This window comes from Cervus canadensis, chromosome 11 (genome assembly GCF_019320065.1).
Source record: "Cervus canadensis isolate Bull #8, Minnesota chromosome 11, ASM1932006v1, whole genome shotgun sequence".
Lineage (NCBI taxonomy): Eukaryota > Metazoa > Chordata > Mammalia > Artiodactyla > Cervidae > Cervus > Cervus canadensis.
In genome coordinates this window covers 32,493,300-32,506,492 of record NC_057396.1, presented here as the reverse complement: position 1 = coordinate 32,506,492, position 13,193 = coordinate 32,493,300, and the positions used below count along the sequence as shown (strand labels likewise).

Genomic DNA, 13,193 nt, shown 5'->3' with positions numbered 1-13,193 from the left:
TGAAAGCCAAGTCTGACTTTTGTTCACTGCACCTTCCTTCCTAAAGCCTAGGACAGACAGGATTGTCCAGGAACCTGGACAATCTGCCCCCACGTCCCCCAGCCCCAGCCACACCCTGACTCCCACCATTCCCTTCCCTTTAATTTCAACCAACCCAAGTCCTGTGGTCCTTCAAGGCTCCAGACACATGCCGCCTCCTCCAGAAGCCTTGCTGACACATCAGCCCACAGGGATCCTCACTCTCTCAGATCTGAGCACTGAGCCAGACATATCTTTATACCCTCCTTGGCATAAATCTGTGTTATTTCAGGATATTTTCTTTCCCCAACCCAGAGCATATGGAAGTTTCTCAAGGGAAGAAAGCCTCAGTTTTTCTCTTGCCTCTCCCCCAGTTTCTCCGAGCTGGGTATAGCACAAACGCTCAAGTTATTAACAGATAGGCAAGTTAACTGAGCGATTCCTAATCAAAGGCCTCGATCTTGCCTCAGAGTGGGGAGGCCTCTCATCTGCTGCCTGAGGACCCAGCATTCATAATCCTGCTTCTGCCAGGCTGGATGACAAGCCAGGGTTAAAAATAGGTCAAGCCAGGTACCCTGGGGGCTGAGGGAAGCATGCCCCTGTGGCTGTCACCTAGGTGTCCTCCCTTGGGGCCCCTTGCCCACCCTCTCACACCCACGGTAAATTAAAGGTCACATTCCTTCAGTCTATGTCCTGGCTCAGGCATAAGAAGTGCTTTTCTCAGTGGGAGCTTTTGGAGAGCTGTGGGAACGAAACAATAGCTGCTCTCTTCCCAGCAGAATGCCTCTCGCTTCTCCAGCAACTTGCCCAGCTCTCTCTGTGCTCTGGAGGTTGATTTAGAGCCTGAACTCCATCACTGACAGGGAGGGGTCCGGTGTTCATCTCCTAAACACGGGTGGAAGGCCACAGCACCCGTCAGGGCCTCAGGATTCCATGTGGTACCTGCTCCCCCAGCAACAAAACTGAACCACCGGTGCCTGAAAACACACGTCAGGGACACCCTGTGAACCAAACCCACCCCCACCCTACTAGAGGCTCTGAAGAAGCAACTCTGTATTATTTGGAGAAACCTTGTGGTTCTAACCAAGGACAGGAAGAGACCAAGAGTGTGTGCCTTCATTTTGTAAACCAGAAACCTGACAGCAAAATTCATGAGAAACTAAGAGCCCGGAGTCTGAGGCTGTAAGAAATAAAGCTCTTCTGAGAGGGACAAACTTCTGGTTATAAAATAAATAAATCACAAGGAAGTAATACACAGCATGGTGACTATAGTTATCAATACTACATTGCGCATTTGAAAGTTGCTCAGAGAGTAGATCTTAAAGGTTCTCATCACAGGAAAAAAGAATTCATAACCAAGAATGGTGATGGATGTTAATCAGACATACAATCACTTCCTAATACATACAAATGTCATTTTGTTGTACATTTGAAACCAATACAATGTAATATGTCAATCATATTCCATTTTAAAAGTGAAATTTTCAAAGCCACAGCAACCAAAGAAAAAAAACCAAAAACAGCAAAACAAAACTTCCCCCTTCTGATTCAGACAGGAGACATCTTCATTTGAAACCCAGATTTACAAGACCTGCAAGGCCTCTGGCTTTGGGGCTGGTCTCTGATGAGGCTGACACTCTCAGAAAGGTAAGCGCCAAGGAAAGCAGACCCCTGAGGCCACTCACCTTTAGATCCAGGTACTCCAGGTCTTTCTTCAGCTGGAGGTAGGTATCGTCAGCCTTCAAATGAAGCAGAGAGAGAAAAAAAGCCAGTTATGAAAACCCAAAGGTGTCCATTCCTCAGGGCTTCGAGAGTGAATCGTTTACACGGTGCAGCTTCAGGGACAAGAGACCACAGGAGAACAACACATCCGAGCCACAGAGGAAGCACAAATGTCTCGGTGCAGCTCAGAGCCCCTCAGCATGGCGGATCTCATGGGGCCACCATGTGGGGAAAGCCAGCGTGCCCCCACCATGGGCTGGGGACAGTCTGAGGGGGAGGAGGGGGCCAGCACACATCCCATCGGAGGGCTAGGACAGCAGCACAGCTGAGGCGGAGGTGCGCTCCAGACACAGAGCTAGAGGGGTCTGCCTGGAAGAGGACATGCTACGCTCCAAATCTGGCTGTCAGACCTCTGCACTCCGCAGAGGAAAGTGACCCCTGATCGGTGCAGACTGGTGCCTGGAAGAGGCATGGAGATGACGCAGGTGACCCAGGGAGGTCCCCTTAAGACCTTGGGTTCCAGGAGGATAAGCACCTGAGGCTACATAAAGTCCCCTGGAAGTTCTGGCTCCATCTGCTCAGCATGGAGTCAAGTTGGCTGTGCTGGGAGCTAGATCAGGCAAACTGACCTGCCTGCATCATCTCTGACAGTCTGTTGAGTTCTTCAGTATAATGACCAGAAGCAGTGAGAATAAGGAAAAGACTCTCTGACTCCCTAGAACTGGCGCTTTCCATGTAATGGGTCACAGAAGCTAACTGTGAGGCAGAGGGACTAGGAAAGCTTCAGAAAAACAGTCCCGGCACTTTCTCAGCCAGCTCAGAGGCCTGTCAGCAAGCCAGGGCTGCGAGGGTGGTCTGGGTTTAGAGCTCTGATGTAATAACAACAAAAAAAAGGGACTTCACCACTGGTCAAGATGCTGTGCTTCCACTGTAGGGGGCATGGGTTTGATCCCCAGTCAGGGAACTAAGATCCCAAAAGTTGTGTGATTAATTTTTTTAATCCCCCAAATTAAAAAATAGACTACAGGCTTGCTGAAGTATTTTTTAAGAATAAATAAATAATGCTAAATGTTTAGGCAGTGCTTTAAAGCATAAGAAGGCCTTAAGGACCACGGCCAGGGACACCAGTGGCTTCCAAGATCTTATTTCTGACCCTAAACTGTCTCCTCACCCATTCCTACTTGCTTAGTCAGCCCAGTTCCACAGCAGTAAGAGGGATAGCGCTGATCAATGTTATTAAAAAATCACCCAAATTCACAACTTAGGATTTTTGCATGTGTTGCCTTAGATTCATTTTTCCAAAGACATTTCCTGAGTCCTTCAGGTCCCACTAAAATAGGACAGGTAAGGAAGGTGACAATCCCTCTCCCTCCTCATCTGTCCTCTACCTACTTCTGTGCAGTGGGGAGGCCAGCCTTGTGTGGACCAGCATTTTCTTTAGGATGATGTTCAGGATGCCCAGGAGAACGACTGCCTGGCCACTCAAGGAGCTTGCCTGCAACCCCCCATGTCTTGGAAACACCGTGCCAGATAGGACCTGCAATTAGGCTCTGGCCTTGCATGCCCCTGACTGCAGGATCCTGGGCAAATCACTTCCCCACCTGTCTAACCTAACCTGTTCCAGGTTACTATGGAGTTCACCAGGCTAAGGGGTGTGAGGATGCTCTGACAATCAGCAGGGCACTGTCCAGATGAGAGGGCATGATGCCTTCTCCTTCTGGGCTGACACACCTTTCAGCATCGCAAGGAGTGCCCAAGGTGGCAACAAGGGTGACAGCCAGCACAGCTCTTGGACGTGACCACACACCAGCCTGGCAATCACTACTCGCAGGCAGAGAAGCCACAGTCCAGGTCCCTCACACCCCATGCAGCCTCCCCTGCTGCTCCCAAGCACCAGGGGCGTGGGCCCCAAGACGGCCGCACGGTGTCCGGCAGTAGCATCCAGAAGCGAACAGGCAGGAACAAGGGAGAGAGCCAGACAGCAGGACAGGACAGACTAGAGCAGGGGCACGACGGAGCACAGGCCAGCATGGCACTCCCTGGTCCCCAGGGTGGCCCCCAGCCCTGAGAGGGCCCATCAGCGCTGACCTGGCAGGAGGGAAAGGTCAGCTGGTGCTGCAGTAACTGGCCGATGGCGAAATTTCGCACACTGGCCAACCTGGCCTGGTGCTGCCGTAACTGGGTGAGAAGCAGTGAGAGCTCCTCCAGCTGCGGGTGTGCAAGACACATCGTGAGGAAATGAGCCACCGCGGGAGCACGACGCTATCATTACTCTTCACCCCGCTGCCGGGGCAGCACTGATGTGACACGGGTGAGTAATTATGGCACTAATTCTGTCATTAAGACAAATAAAGGCACCGGCAGAAAGGGGGATGCAGGAAGTAGTGTGTATCAGGAAACAGCCACCAGCAGTGCAGCCTCACCCAGACTTGAACTTTGAAGACAGGGAACTCATCAAAGCCAACGCAGGGAAGAAAGGAGAGATGCCAACAGGCGGGGAAAGGCAGGTGGCTGGAGAACACCGCCCCAAAAGAAGACACACCACATCCTCCTCCATTCCACATTCTCCTCCACTTTCCCCAAGTTCTCCCGCCGACCTCGGGAGGACCCAGTCCCGGCAAGACAGGCCTGGGCAGCTCATCTGACTTCTCTGAGCCTCAGTTCCTTATCTCTAAAATACAGATTGCCTCTGACTGGCTCCTGGGAGAACCCTGATGAGACGAGCCCTTAGCAGGCTGGATCAGTTCAGTCACCCCGGCCGAGAGAAGAGGCACTGCTTACCGATTTTCCGTGTAAACTGGGAGCGCTGACAGTGTGGGTCATGTAGCCCATGGAGGGCATGGAGCGTCGGTCCACGTGAGAAGAGTTCTGCAGGAGAGGACACAAGACATCACAAGGGGAGCCAGGCAAGGCGGCGGGGCCGGGGCGGAGCTTCTGCCACTCACCACTGTGGCAGCCGAGCCAGGTCAGGGCCCCTCTCTCAGCCTGACTCTTCATCTGTCTAACGCAGACCCACACCTTCCGCACTGGGTCACGACAATGCCTAACTGTGACAGACCCTCGAAAGCTCAACTGTAAGCCAGGTTCTTAAAAATAACTGAACTGGTTGAACACAGACATCTTTCCCTGCCTTCCAAGCTGAAAGGAAGTAGAGTTTGAGTTGTGTGACCCTGTGCAAGTAACTTCACCCCTTAAGGCCCAAGAGTTCTCATATGTGAAATGGGCACACAGGGATCTCCTGCTTTCCAAAAATTTGTTATATGCCACTTTGATTTTACAAAAGACCTACCTTTAGTACCTGTTTTTTGATAACTGAAATCCAGGGGGAGATTTTCGCTTTTACAGAAAAAGGTAATTGCTTCTTTGCTTTAGGCCCTCTTGGCTTACAAAAGGTTTCACAGGAATGCTCTACCAGCAGAGAGCAGGGCACCTGAGGAAACAGCACCCACCTCACAGGAATGTGGCTGAAATTAAAGCCTTCAGTGCTGCACCCAGTGCTACAGTGCAGAACTGCACAAGGGTTACCTAGCATCGCCCTGTATTGCTCGAATTCGTGTTCAAACCACGTGAGGCTCCGGCACCATGAGGCTGGCCGCCCGGCAGCTGGGCAGGGCCTCCAGAGTCTCACCTTGGTGGCGGGGCCCCATGCCTTCCTGGGAGAACCCCCCAGCGAGATGTCTACGCTCCTCCTCTGGTCCGGTGGCTTCACAGTGACCCTCTCTGCCGGCGTGTGGGGCCGCCGGGGTGGGAAGGCCCTCGGGGGTCCCGGAGGAGGGAGGTCCGAGGGCGACGGAGGCACAGAGATGGAGCGGGGCACCTCTAACATGCTCCTGCTCCGGCCCTGCTCGGCGAACTCCGGGGAGCCGGCGCAGACGGGGGCCGTGGGGCTGCCGTGCCGGAACTGCTGGCGCTGCTGCCACTCGTAGAGCTGCCAGACGGTGCCGTCCCGGTGCGCCCGGCGCTCCTCGCTCGACATCTTCAGGTGGCTGGCGCGGTCCTGCGCGTACTTGTAGTCGCTCGGCAGGTTGCGGGGAGGGGGCGAAGAGCCCCCCGAGGGGTGGCGGCTGCTCCTCGGAAGGGTCTGGTAGTTTTCTGGGAAGGACAGGTGCTGGCTGGGACCCTGGCGAGGGAGGGTCTGCTCCGGGGGCAGGCTGGGGGGAAAGGAGAGGACAGGTCAGGGGACCCGCAAGGGGTCTGCGGGGCAACGCCACAGAGCCGGGCCCTGAGGGAGTCCTGCCGGAACCCCAAAGAACAATTGACACAGACGGCCGGCACTTCAGTCACTTCCTCCCGGAGCAGAGCGCTCCTAAACCACCTTCTCCAGGCCAACTTGCAGGGTCAACCCCCTCACCAGGCCGATCTGGCCGCTCCACTTCCGGTGCAGCACAATTAACCTGCCTCTCTCCCTCTCTCTCTCTCCCGCCATCGCTCAGCTCCTCCCTCGGGTGTGCTGATCTCTAGGAAACGCCTCACAATTTCCCCCAGTCACCAAGATGCTCCCGGCACCAAGTTCTGAAGCTTCTTAAAGGAAGTGGCTGGCATCATTCCTTCCTTTCCCCATCATTCTATTCCAGAAACTGATTAATGACTGCCTCCCAGACAATTTGTCTCAGTTGGTAAACAATCCGCCTGCAATGCAGGAGACCCCAGTTCGATTCCTGGGTCGGGAAGATCCCCTGCAGAAGGGATAGGCTACCCACTCCAGTATTTTTGGGCTTCCCTGGTGGCTCAGCTGGTAAAGAATCTGCCTGCAATGCAGGAGACCTGGGTTCGATCCCCGGGTTGAGAAGATCCCCTGGAGAAGGGAAAGGCTACCCATTCCAGTATTCTGGCCTGGAGAATCCCATGGACTGTATAGTCTATGAGGTTGCAAAGAGCCGGATAGATAGAGTGACTTTCACTTTCACTTTTCAGACAACTTGGAGACCTTTCTATCTAGTCTCCCTGTTGTACACAGTCAGCTGCTTGGATCCAATCATTCCTGTGCTCCAAAACCATCAACGGTTCCCTGCTGCTTATGAAGCAAATTCTAAACCCCTTCTCCCGATACTCACAGCTCTCTAGCACCTGACCTCAACCCGCACCGTCCTGCTGTTTTCTCACTGCTCCTCCTAACCAGGCCAAGATCAAATCAGGGCAAGTTGAGCATCAAAGGCCCAACATTTAAAAAGGCGCCCCCTCTCAGTTGCACCCCTGCCTCACCCTGACCTTGTCCGGCTTCCTACATACTTGGGCAACTTGAATCCACTGGCTGTGTGATCCTAGGCAACTTACCTGACCGCGCTGCCTCAGCTTCCTCGCCTACAACCTGAGGAAGGAACCACTTGCCTCCTAAGGCTGAGCTGAAGAATGAATGAGACGGGCAGAGACTGCAGGCTCCATGAGATGCAGACAGCGCCTTCACCAGCAGGTGAGCCCTTCCAGCTTTCCTCTTATTCTCACAGTCCTGTTCCTCTTTTCCCTACTTGCACGGGCTCGTCTTGCCTACTGCCAACTTTCACTCATTCTTCAGGACACACACCTCTTCCACGGAGGCCTTCTGCAGTGCCGCAGAGCTCGGGGTTCCTGCCCTGCTCTGACCTAGTTACTGTAGGGTCTGTAACTTTTCCAAGGTCCTGCATTGATGTAACCTTTTCCTGCTTGTAAGCTGTCTCTTCCCCAGCCACGCCGTAAATCCTCGGGGGGCAGCAACTGTGTCTCACATTCTGTGGTGCTGTCCACGGTCTGAGAAAGTCCTGACGCATACCCAGCCCTTCAACAAATACTCCGGCACACAAAAGCTGGATAGGATCGTGAAAACCACTACCAACCAGCCATCTTATTTTCTAAAAGAAAAATTGAGCAAGGGGCCAAGTAGAGGGTTTTATTAAGCCTCAAATTTAGTAAGCCAGTCTGAGGCAGCATGATGTAAAAAGGACAGGTTTTTAGAATTAGGCCCAGGTTGGAATCCCGACTCTGCCTTTATCAGTTTTATCTAACAAACCTTTATATTGTGCTTACCAGGTGCCAGACCTTGTCGTAAGCCAGTCTACTCATAGCATAGTCCAGCAGCCTCAACACCACCTGGGAATCTGTTAGACATGCAGGTTATCAGGCCCCACCCAAAATCAGAAACCCTGGGGCTGAGGCCCAGCCACCTGTGTTTTAACAAGCCCTCCAGGGGCTCATGTTAGAGAAGTGCTGTTCTGTGCTTAAACTCACTGCATCGCTTCCTACCTGTAGGACCTCAGGTTAGTATCTTTTATGTCCTCACTCGCCTTACTGTTAAACAGGGCTCATAAGAACCATTTAATAGACTATTGTGAGGATTAGAAGTAGTTGCCATTCAAAAATGGTGACTTTCGGGACTTCCCTGATGGTCCTGGGCCTAAGACTAAGTTTCCAATGCAGGGGGTGCAGATTTTGATCCCTGGTTGGGGAAGTAAGATCCCACATGCCCCATGGTGAAACCAGAAAAATAAAATAGTGACTTTATTCTCTTTTTATTGTTACCTTTGCAATTTGTTGTTGTTTAGTTGCTAAGTCGTGTCTGACTCTTGCAACCCTCTGGACTGCAGCCCACCAGGCTCCTCTGTCCATGAGATTTTCCAGGCAAGAATACTGGAGTGGTCTGCCATTTCCTCCTCTAGGGGATCTTCCAGACCTAGGGCCTGAACCCCTGTCTCCTGCCTTGGCAGGTGGATCCTGTACCACTGAGAAGCCAACCTTTGCCAACTAAGAAAGGTGATTTTAAGATCTCTTTAGCACAGACTCCTCAAGCGTGTCTGCTTGCCACCAGGTGGCAGGTTTGCTATGGATTTCTCAGAGGGGACTGTGTTTGAGGAAGGGGCAGTGTGGCAAAAACCAGGCCAGGGGCTTCCCCCTGAGAGTTCTGACTGTACTAACCACCGTTTCCTCCACCTGAAGCAAAATGCAAACTCTGCAAAGCACGTCCCAGCCCTGCTCACCCCGTAAACCCCTTCAGTCTGGCTCTGCAGCCCATTCCCCATGCTTGCCTATGGCGACCAGGTGGTCAGAGCCCCTTTACCCACTCACTCACATGGGGCAGCGCCCCAAAGCCCCCAGCTCATCCTCTAGCCTGTGCCCTCTGCTAATACACTGCCTGCCACCCCTTCAGTGCTGGCCATTGGAGGGGTAACTCCAAAGACCCCAGTGTAATAGTAAGTCCTAGTATCAGAGGCCAAAACACCACTAACAGACGGTTGGGGGAAGGACACAGTGGATAGGGTTGTAAGATGAGGTAAAGGTCCCCCAGGAGCAGGGAGGAGCACCCAGAGCAGCTGTCCTAAGAGCAGACCCATTTGCTGGACCCCAACCTCAGCCTTATCCAAAAAGAAGACTCTACACCTCCTGCCCTCTGCCATGGGCCCTCCCTGTTCCAAAAGGCATCTACCTACATATTCTGATACAGTCCCTGTAAAATAGTCATATCCAAATGTGAAATCAGTTCTTATAACCAGATACTTATGCAGCAGATGGCCCTCACCTGAGCTTCCACACCGACTGCACAGGCCTTTCACTTTTCCTTGTGGTAACATCTGCATCCCTGACTCTACCCCCACCCCTGCCTTTTATTATACAAGTATGCATTATTTTAAATACTAGGAAAACATGAAAGGCTAGAATTTCAAATCAACCTCATAGAATGTGGTAAGATTCTAAGGCTATATCAGTCTGCCCTTGCAAACCACCATTCTAAAGGAGTTTAATAAAGTGAAATATAATAGACACCTTCATGTACTGCAAGAACTGTTAGAAATAATTCCTTGTGAGGTCTAGAGTCTCGAATACGAGATCACATTACAGTTCAAATAACCCTCCTTGCCAAGTCCAACGTGCTCCAGCTAATGAGATTAGCAGAGTCTCCATCATACAGAGCATGGATATCCCTATTCTGTATTTTCAAATGGAGAAGCTTCCTTTATTAAGCAGCCAGATCTACTTATTACTTGACTGTAAGAGATTATAAAAACATCAGTAAGGGGAAAATAAAGATAACTCTGATATGTAATATGCAATCCCTCTCATATACACGTGAATAATCAAAGACTGAGTGCTCTGTTGACCTCAGAGGCTGACAGCTTTCTTCTCCAAGGGTCGTCTTCAACCCCGAAGCCCACCGAGCACTGCTTCCACCACAAGGCTGAGATTCCACTCACTCAGTGCACAATGACCTCCAAGGCCAGTGAGCTGTTTTCATCCACAGACCTCATCTCTGCCCTTTAGATAAGAATGGCTCCACGTCCTAGGGACAGTCCAACACCTTCCCCGACCACCTTTACCTCCTTGCAGTTGGCTTCTCATCCTTTAGCTCCTTGCTCTGTCCCCAGCCCCCAACACGTGTAGCAGAATAACCTAGGTCTGTGGGCTGCCAGACACATCTCACAATCGCCACTTATAACTGCATATCAGGTGCACAACTTTTGAAAGTCATTTCTGCATCCCCGTCACAAAGGTTTACCACTGGCCAGGCCTTCTTTCTGGCTCCCTTCTGCCTTGCCCTCCCAGTGCTCTGCCTCCTGACCTAACTGCAAAACTCCAGCTCTATTATGAAGGTCCACCCACCTAAGGCCCTTCAAGCAGCTCCGTGAAACCGAAGGCCTCTGCTACTGAGTGCAAGACCAGCAGAGACTGACGTTTCAGATTCTCCTTCCAGGTGCCCAACCTCCTCAGAAAGCACCGCATCTAGGAAGCAAGCCGCTGACGGGACTCATTCCAAATGAATCCCCCCTCACCATACCCCAGTTTTCCTCCTCTGTCTCCTACTAGACTTCTTTAAGCAGTCTCTGCTTTTGCCCACCCCCGGGACTGAAGATCCTCAGGCTTCTGCCGTTGAAAAGTGAAAGTCACTCAGTAGTGTCTGACTCTTCATGACCCCATAGACTGTAGCCCACAGGCAAGAATACTGGAGTGGGTTACCAAGCCAACCTCCAGGGGACCTTCTTGACCCAGGGATCAAACTCACATCTGCCAGCATCTCCTGCATTGCAGGAGGATTTTTTACCCACTGAACCACCAAGGAAGACTCAAGTCTGCCGCTGGTCCTCTGCTACTGTTTCCTCCAAGCCAGTTATTCTCAACCCTGAGCGCATGTTAGAATCACCAGGGGTAGGGGGTATTTTGAAAACTCCTGATGTCCAGGCTGAAATTGGGATCATTAGAATCAGATTTCCAGGCAGGGGACATGGGCCTCAGTAAATGTCAAACCTCTCTCATATATTGGTATCACCTGGAGAAACTTTAAAACAGACTGATGCCCTGACCTTGCCCCAGACCAAAGAAAGCAAAATCTCTTGGGCAGGGCCTCAAATGACCAAATTGTGCAGCCAGAATTAAAAACCAGCTGCTTGAAGCATTCAACCCTGGGTGATCTCAACTACTGCCTGGGCATCAGTTACCACCTCCATGGCAATGACTTCCAAATCTCTCCCTAACCTGAACTCACATTCCCTAGAACCTATTGCTTATTCCCACATGGCCATTCCACAGGTACCACATTCCTCTTCAAGCTTATTCCTCTCTCCCACGCTCAGTACCACACCTAGCTATTAACCAAGTCAAACATTAAGGTTAACCTCAACTCCACCTGTGGCCCTCCTCACCTTCCAGTCCTGGATAAATCAGTTCACTAAGCCCTGTACCTACCCAATCTCAGCATCCATGTATCCTATCCATCCCATCCTCACAATCCTCACCATCTTCACTGCTTTCACTGAGGTCTTCCTTGCCTCCTACCCAAAATGTGACCACTTCACACTTGACCGTGTTCTTTCCAGACTCTACTCCACTTAACTATCTTCTATATGGCCACCAGAGCAAGGAGTTAACTGAATACAGTTTTCAGAGATAATATGAGGGTGGGGAAACAGGGACACTTTTGGCGGGGGTATAAACTGAAATAACACTGTTGAAGGTCAATTTTGTAAAATCAATCAAAATCGAAATCAGATATATCCTCTGACTTAGTCATTCTACTTCAAGTAATCTGTTCTTCAAGTATACCTGCACTTATTTGTAAAGACAATTGGCCATGGACATTGACTGCAGCATAGTTTGTAATAGCAAATGTTAACAATCAACCTAATCTTCCATCAACAGAGAAATGGTATAAAGATCACTGTAGATGAATATAATGCAATATTCTGTACCATTTCAAATTAATAACCTAAGTCTATATGTCTGATATGGAAGGTGAGCCAAGATATATTAAAATATCTGTAGATTCACTGGTATATTAAGTGAAACAAAGCAACATGAAGAACATGGATTTTTATTTTGTTTTTAATGCAGTGCTTGGTTGTCAGGGAGTAGATCTAGGTTTCTGAAATAAAATAGAAGGGCACTTATTTTTTAGTATTTACCCATTGTTATTATTTTGATTTCTTACCTTATTAGTAAATTACTATTTGAGGGCCCTGAATTAAGGGAGATTTACACATCTAGCTCTGAGTTTAGTGATAAATTAGTAATGAGTACAGAGAAAACTATGGTCCAGCAGTGAATATTTATATTTTACATTATGTAACTATGTAAAAATTGACTAGTGATCTAAATAAAAATGATAGCTATATTATAAAGCTGGAATAAGAGTAAGCGTGTTTTTGGAAAGGAAAGGCAGAGAGGGGAATAAGAGACTTAAATCTTTACTTTCTAGAGTAGAATATCAATAGCTAACTAAAATTGAAAAATCAAGAAACCAAGCAGTATAAATATCTTATTTGGAAATAGAGAGATAAATACTGAAAACTACTAAAAAAAACTTGACTGTGTAGTCTCATTTTGGATGGCGGTACATCAGAATCCCCTGGGAAATTTCTTCACCATGTACATGGGTCTGCTATGTTAGAACTGGGAATAGGTAAGGAGTACCTGACCTTAGAATTAGGTAATTAGATCAGATTAAATTAGATTACCTAGTCTTGAAATTCTCCCCAGCTATCCTGATCCCTCTTCCCTGCCAATACTCTTCAAACCACTGTCCTAAATATTAAAAGCTATCATGCCACACTCCATTTTAAGTTCATCAGTGGCTTTTACCAGCCTCCAAGATTAAATCCAGACTCTTCATTCAGGCTTATCAGGGCCAAACCCATTCCCCTCCTCTCTGCTTCTATTTCTGATTTCTCTTGCTTTTACCTGCCCTAGTCAGCCCCATACTGATTTCAGTTCCTAAGAATTGTTATATATAAGAGGAAACAGCTAACTTACCATGAGTAGCTTCTGCCCGACACACCATTTCCTCTGTTGGATCTCCCTTCTGTTGTAACACAAAGTGCTGGGATACCACCTATGCACTCAGGGCTCCCCATCAAGATGTCCAACCAGATGCCAAACCTCCACACCACAATCCACGTCCACCTGCTTCCAAGACGTCTCCCCCACTGGAGATCTAATAGGTTCTCAAATTTAAATGTCTAAAATGGAATCCCTGATTTGCCCCCTCAAACTTGTTC

The 13,193-nt window shown here is 49.7% G+C and overlaps 1 protein-coding gene across 8 annotated transcripts in view; it reads right to left on the bottom strand.

Annotated features, from left to right (window-relative positions):
• The window catches only part of PLEKHA7 (pleckstrin homology domain containing A7), a 211,842-nt gene that overhangs the window by 32,893 nt on the left and 165,756 nt on the right, over positions 1 to 13,193 (bottom strand). For all 8 annotated transcript variants that reach the window (XR_006272039.1, XM_043482014.1, XM_043482015.1 and 5 more), the window contains 3 exons: positions 5,369 to 5,891; positions 4,522 to 4,608; positions 1,704 to 1,757 (listed from right to left, as the gene is read on the bottom strand). Coding sequence is in view for 7 of the 8 variants with exons in the window: in XM_043482014.1 (XP_043337949.1) it covers positions 1,704 to 1,757; positions 4,522 to 4,608; positions 5,369 to 5,891 (664 nt within the window). In the remaining variant the exon portion in view is untranslated. The remainder of the gene's footprint in view (positions 1 to 1,703; positions 1,758 to 4,521; positions 4,609 to 5,368; positions 5,892 to 13,193) is intronic.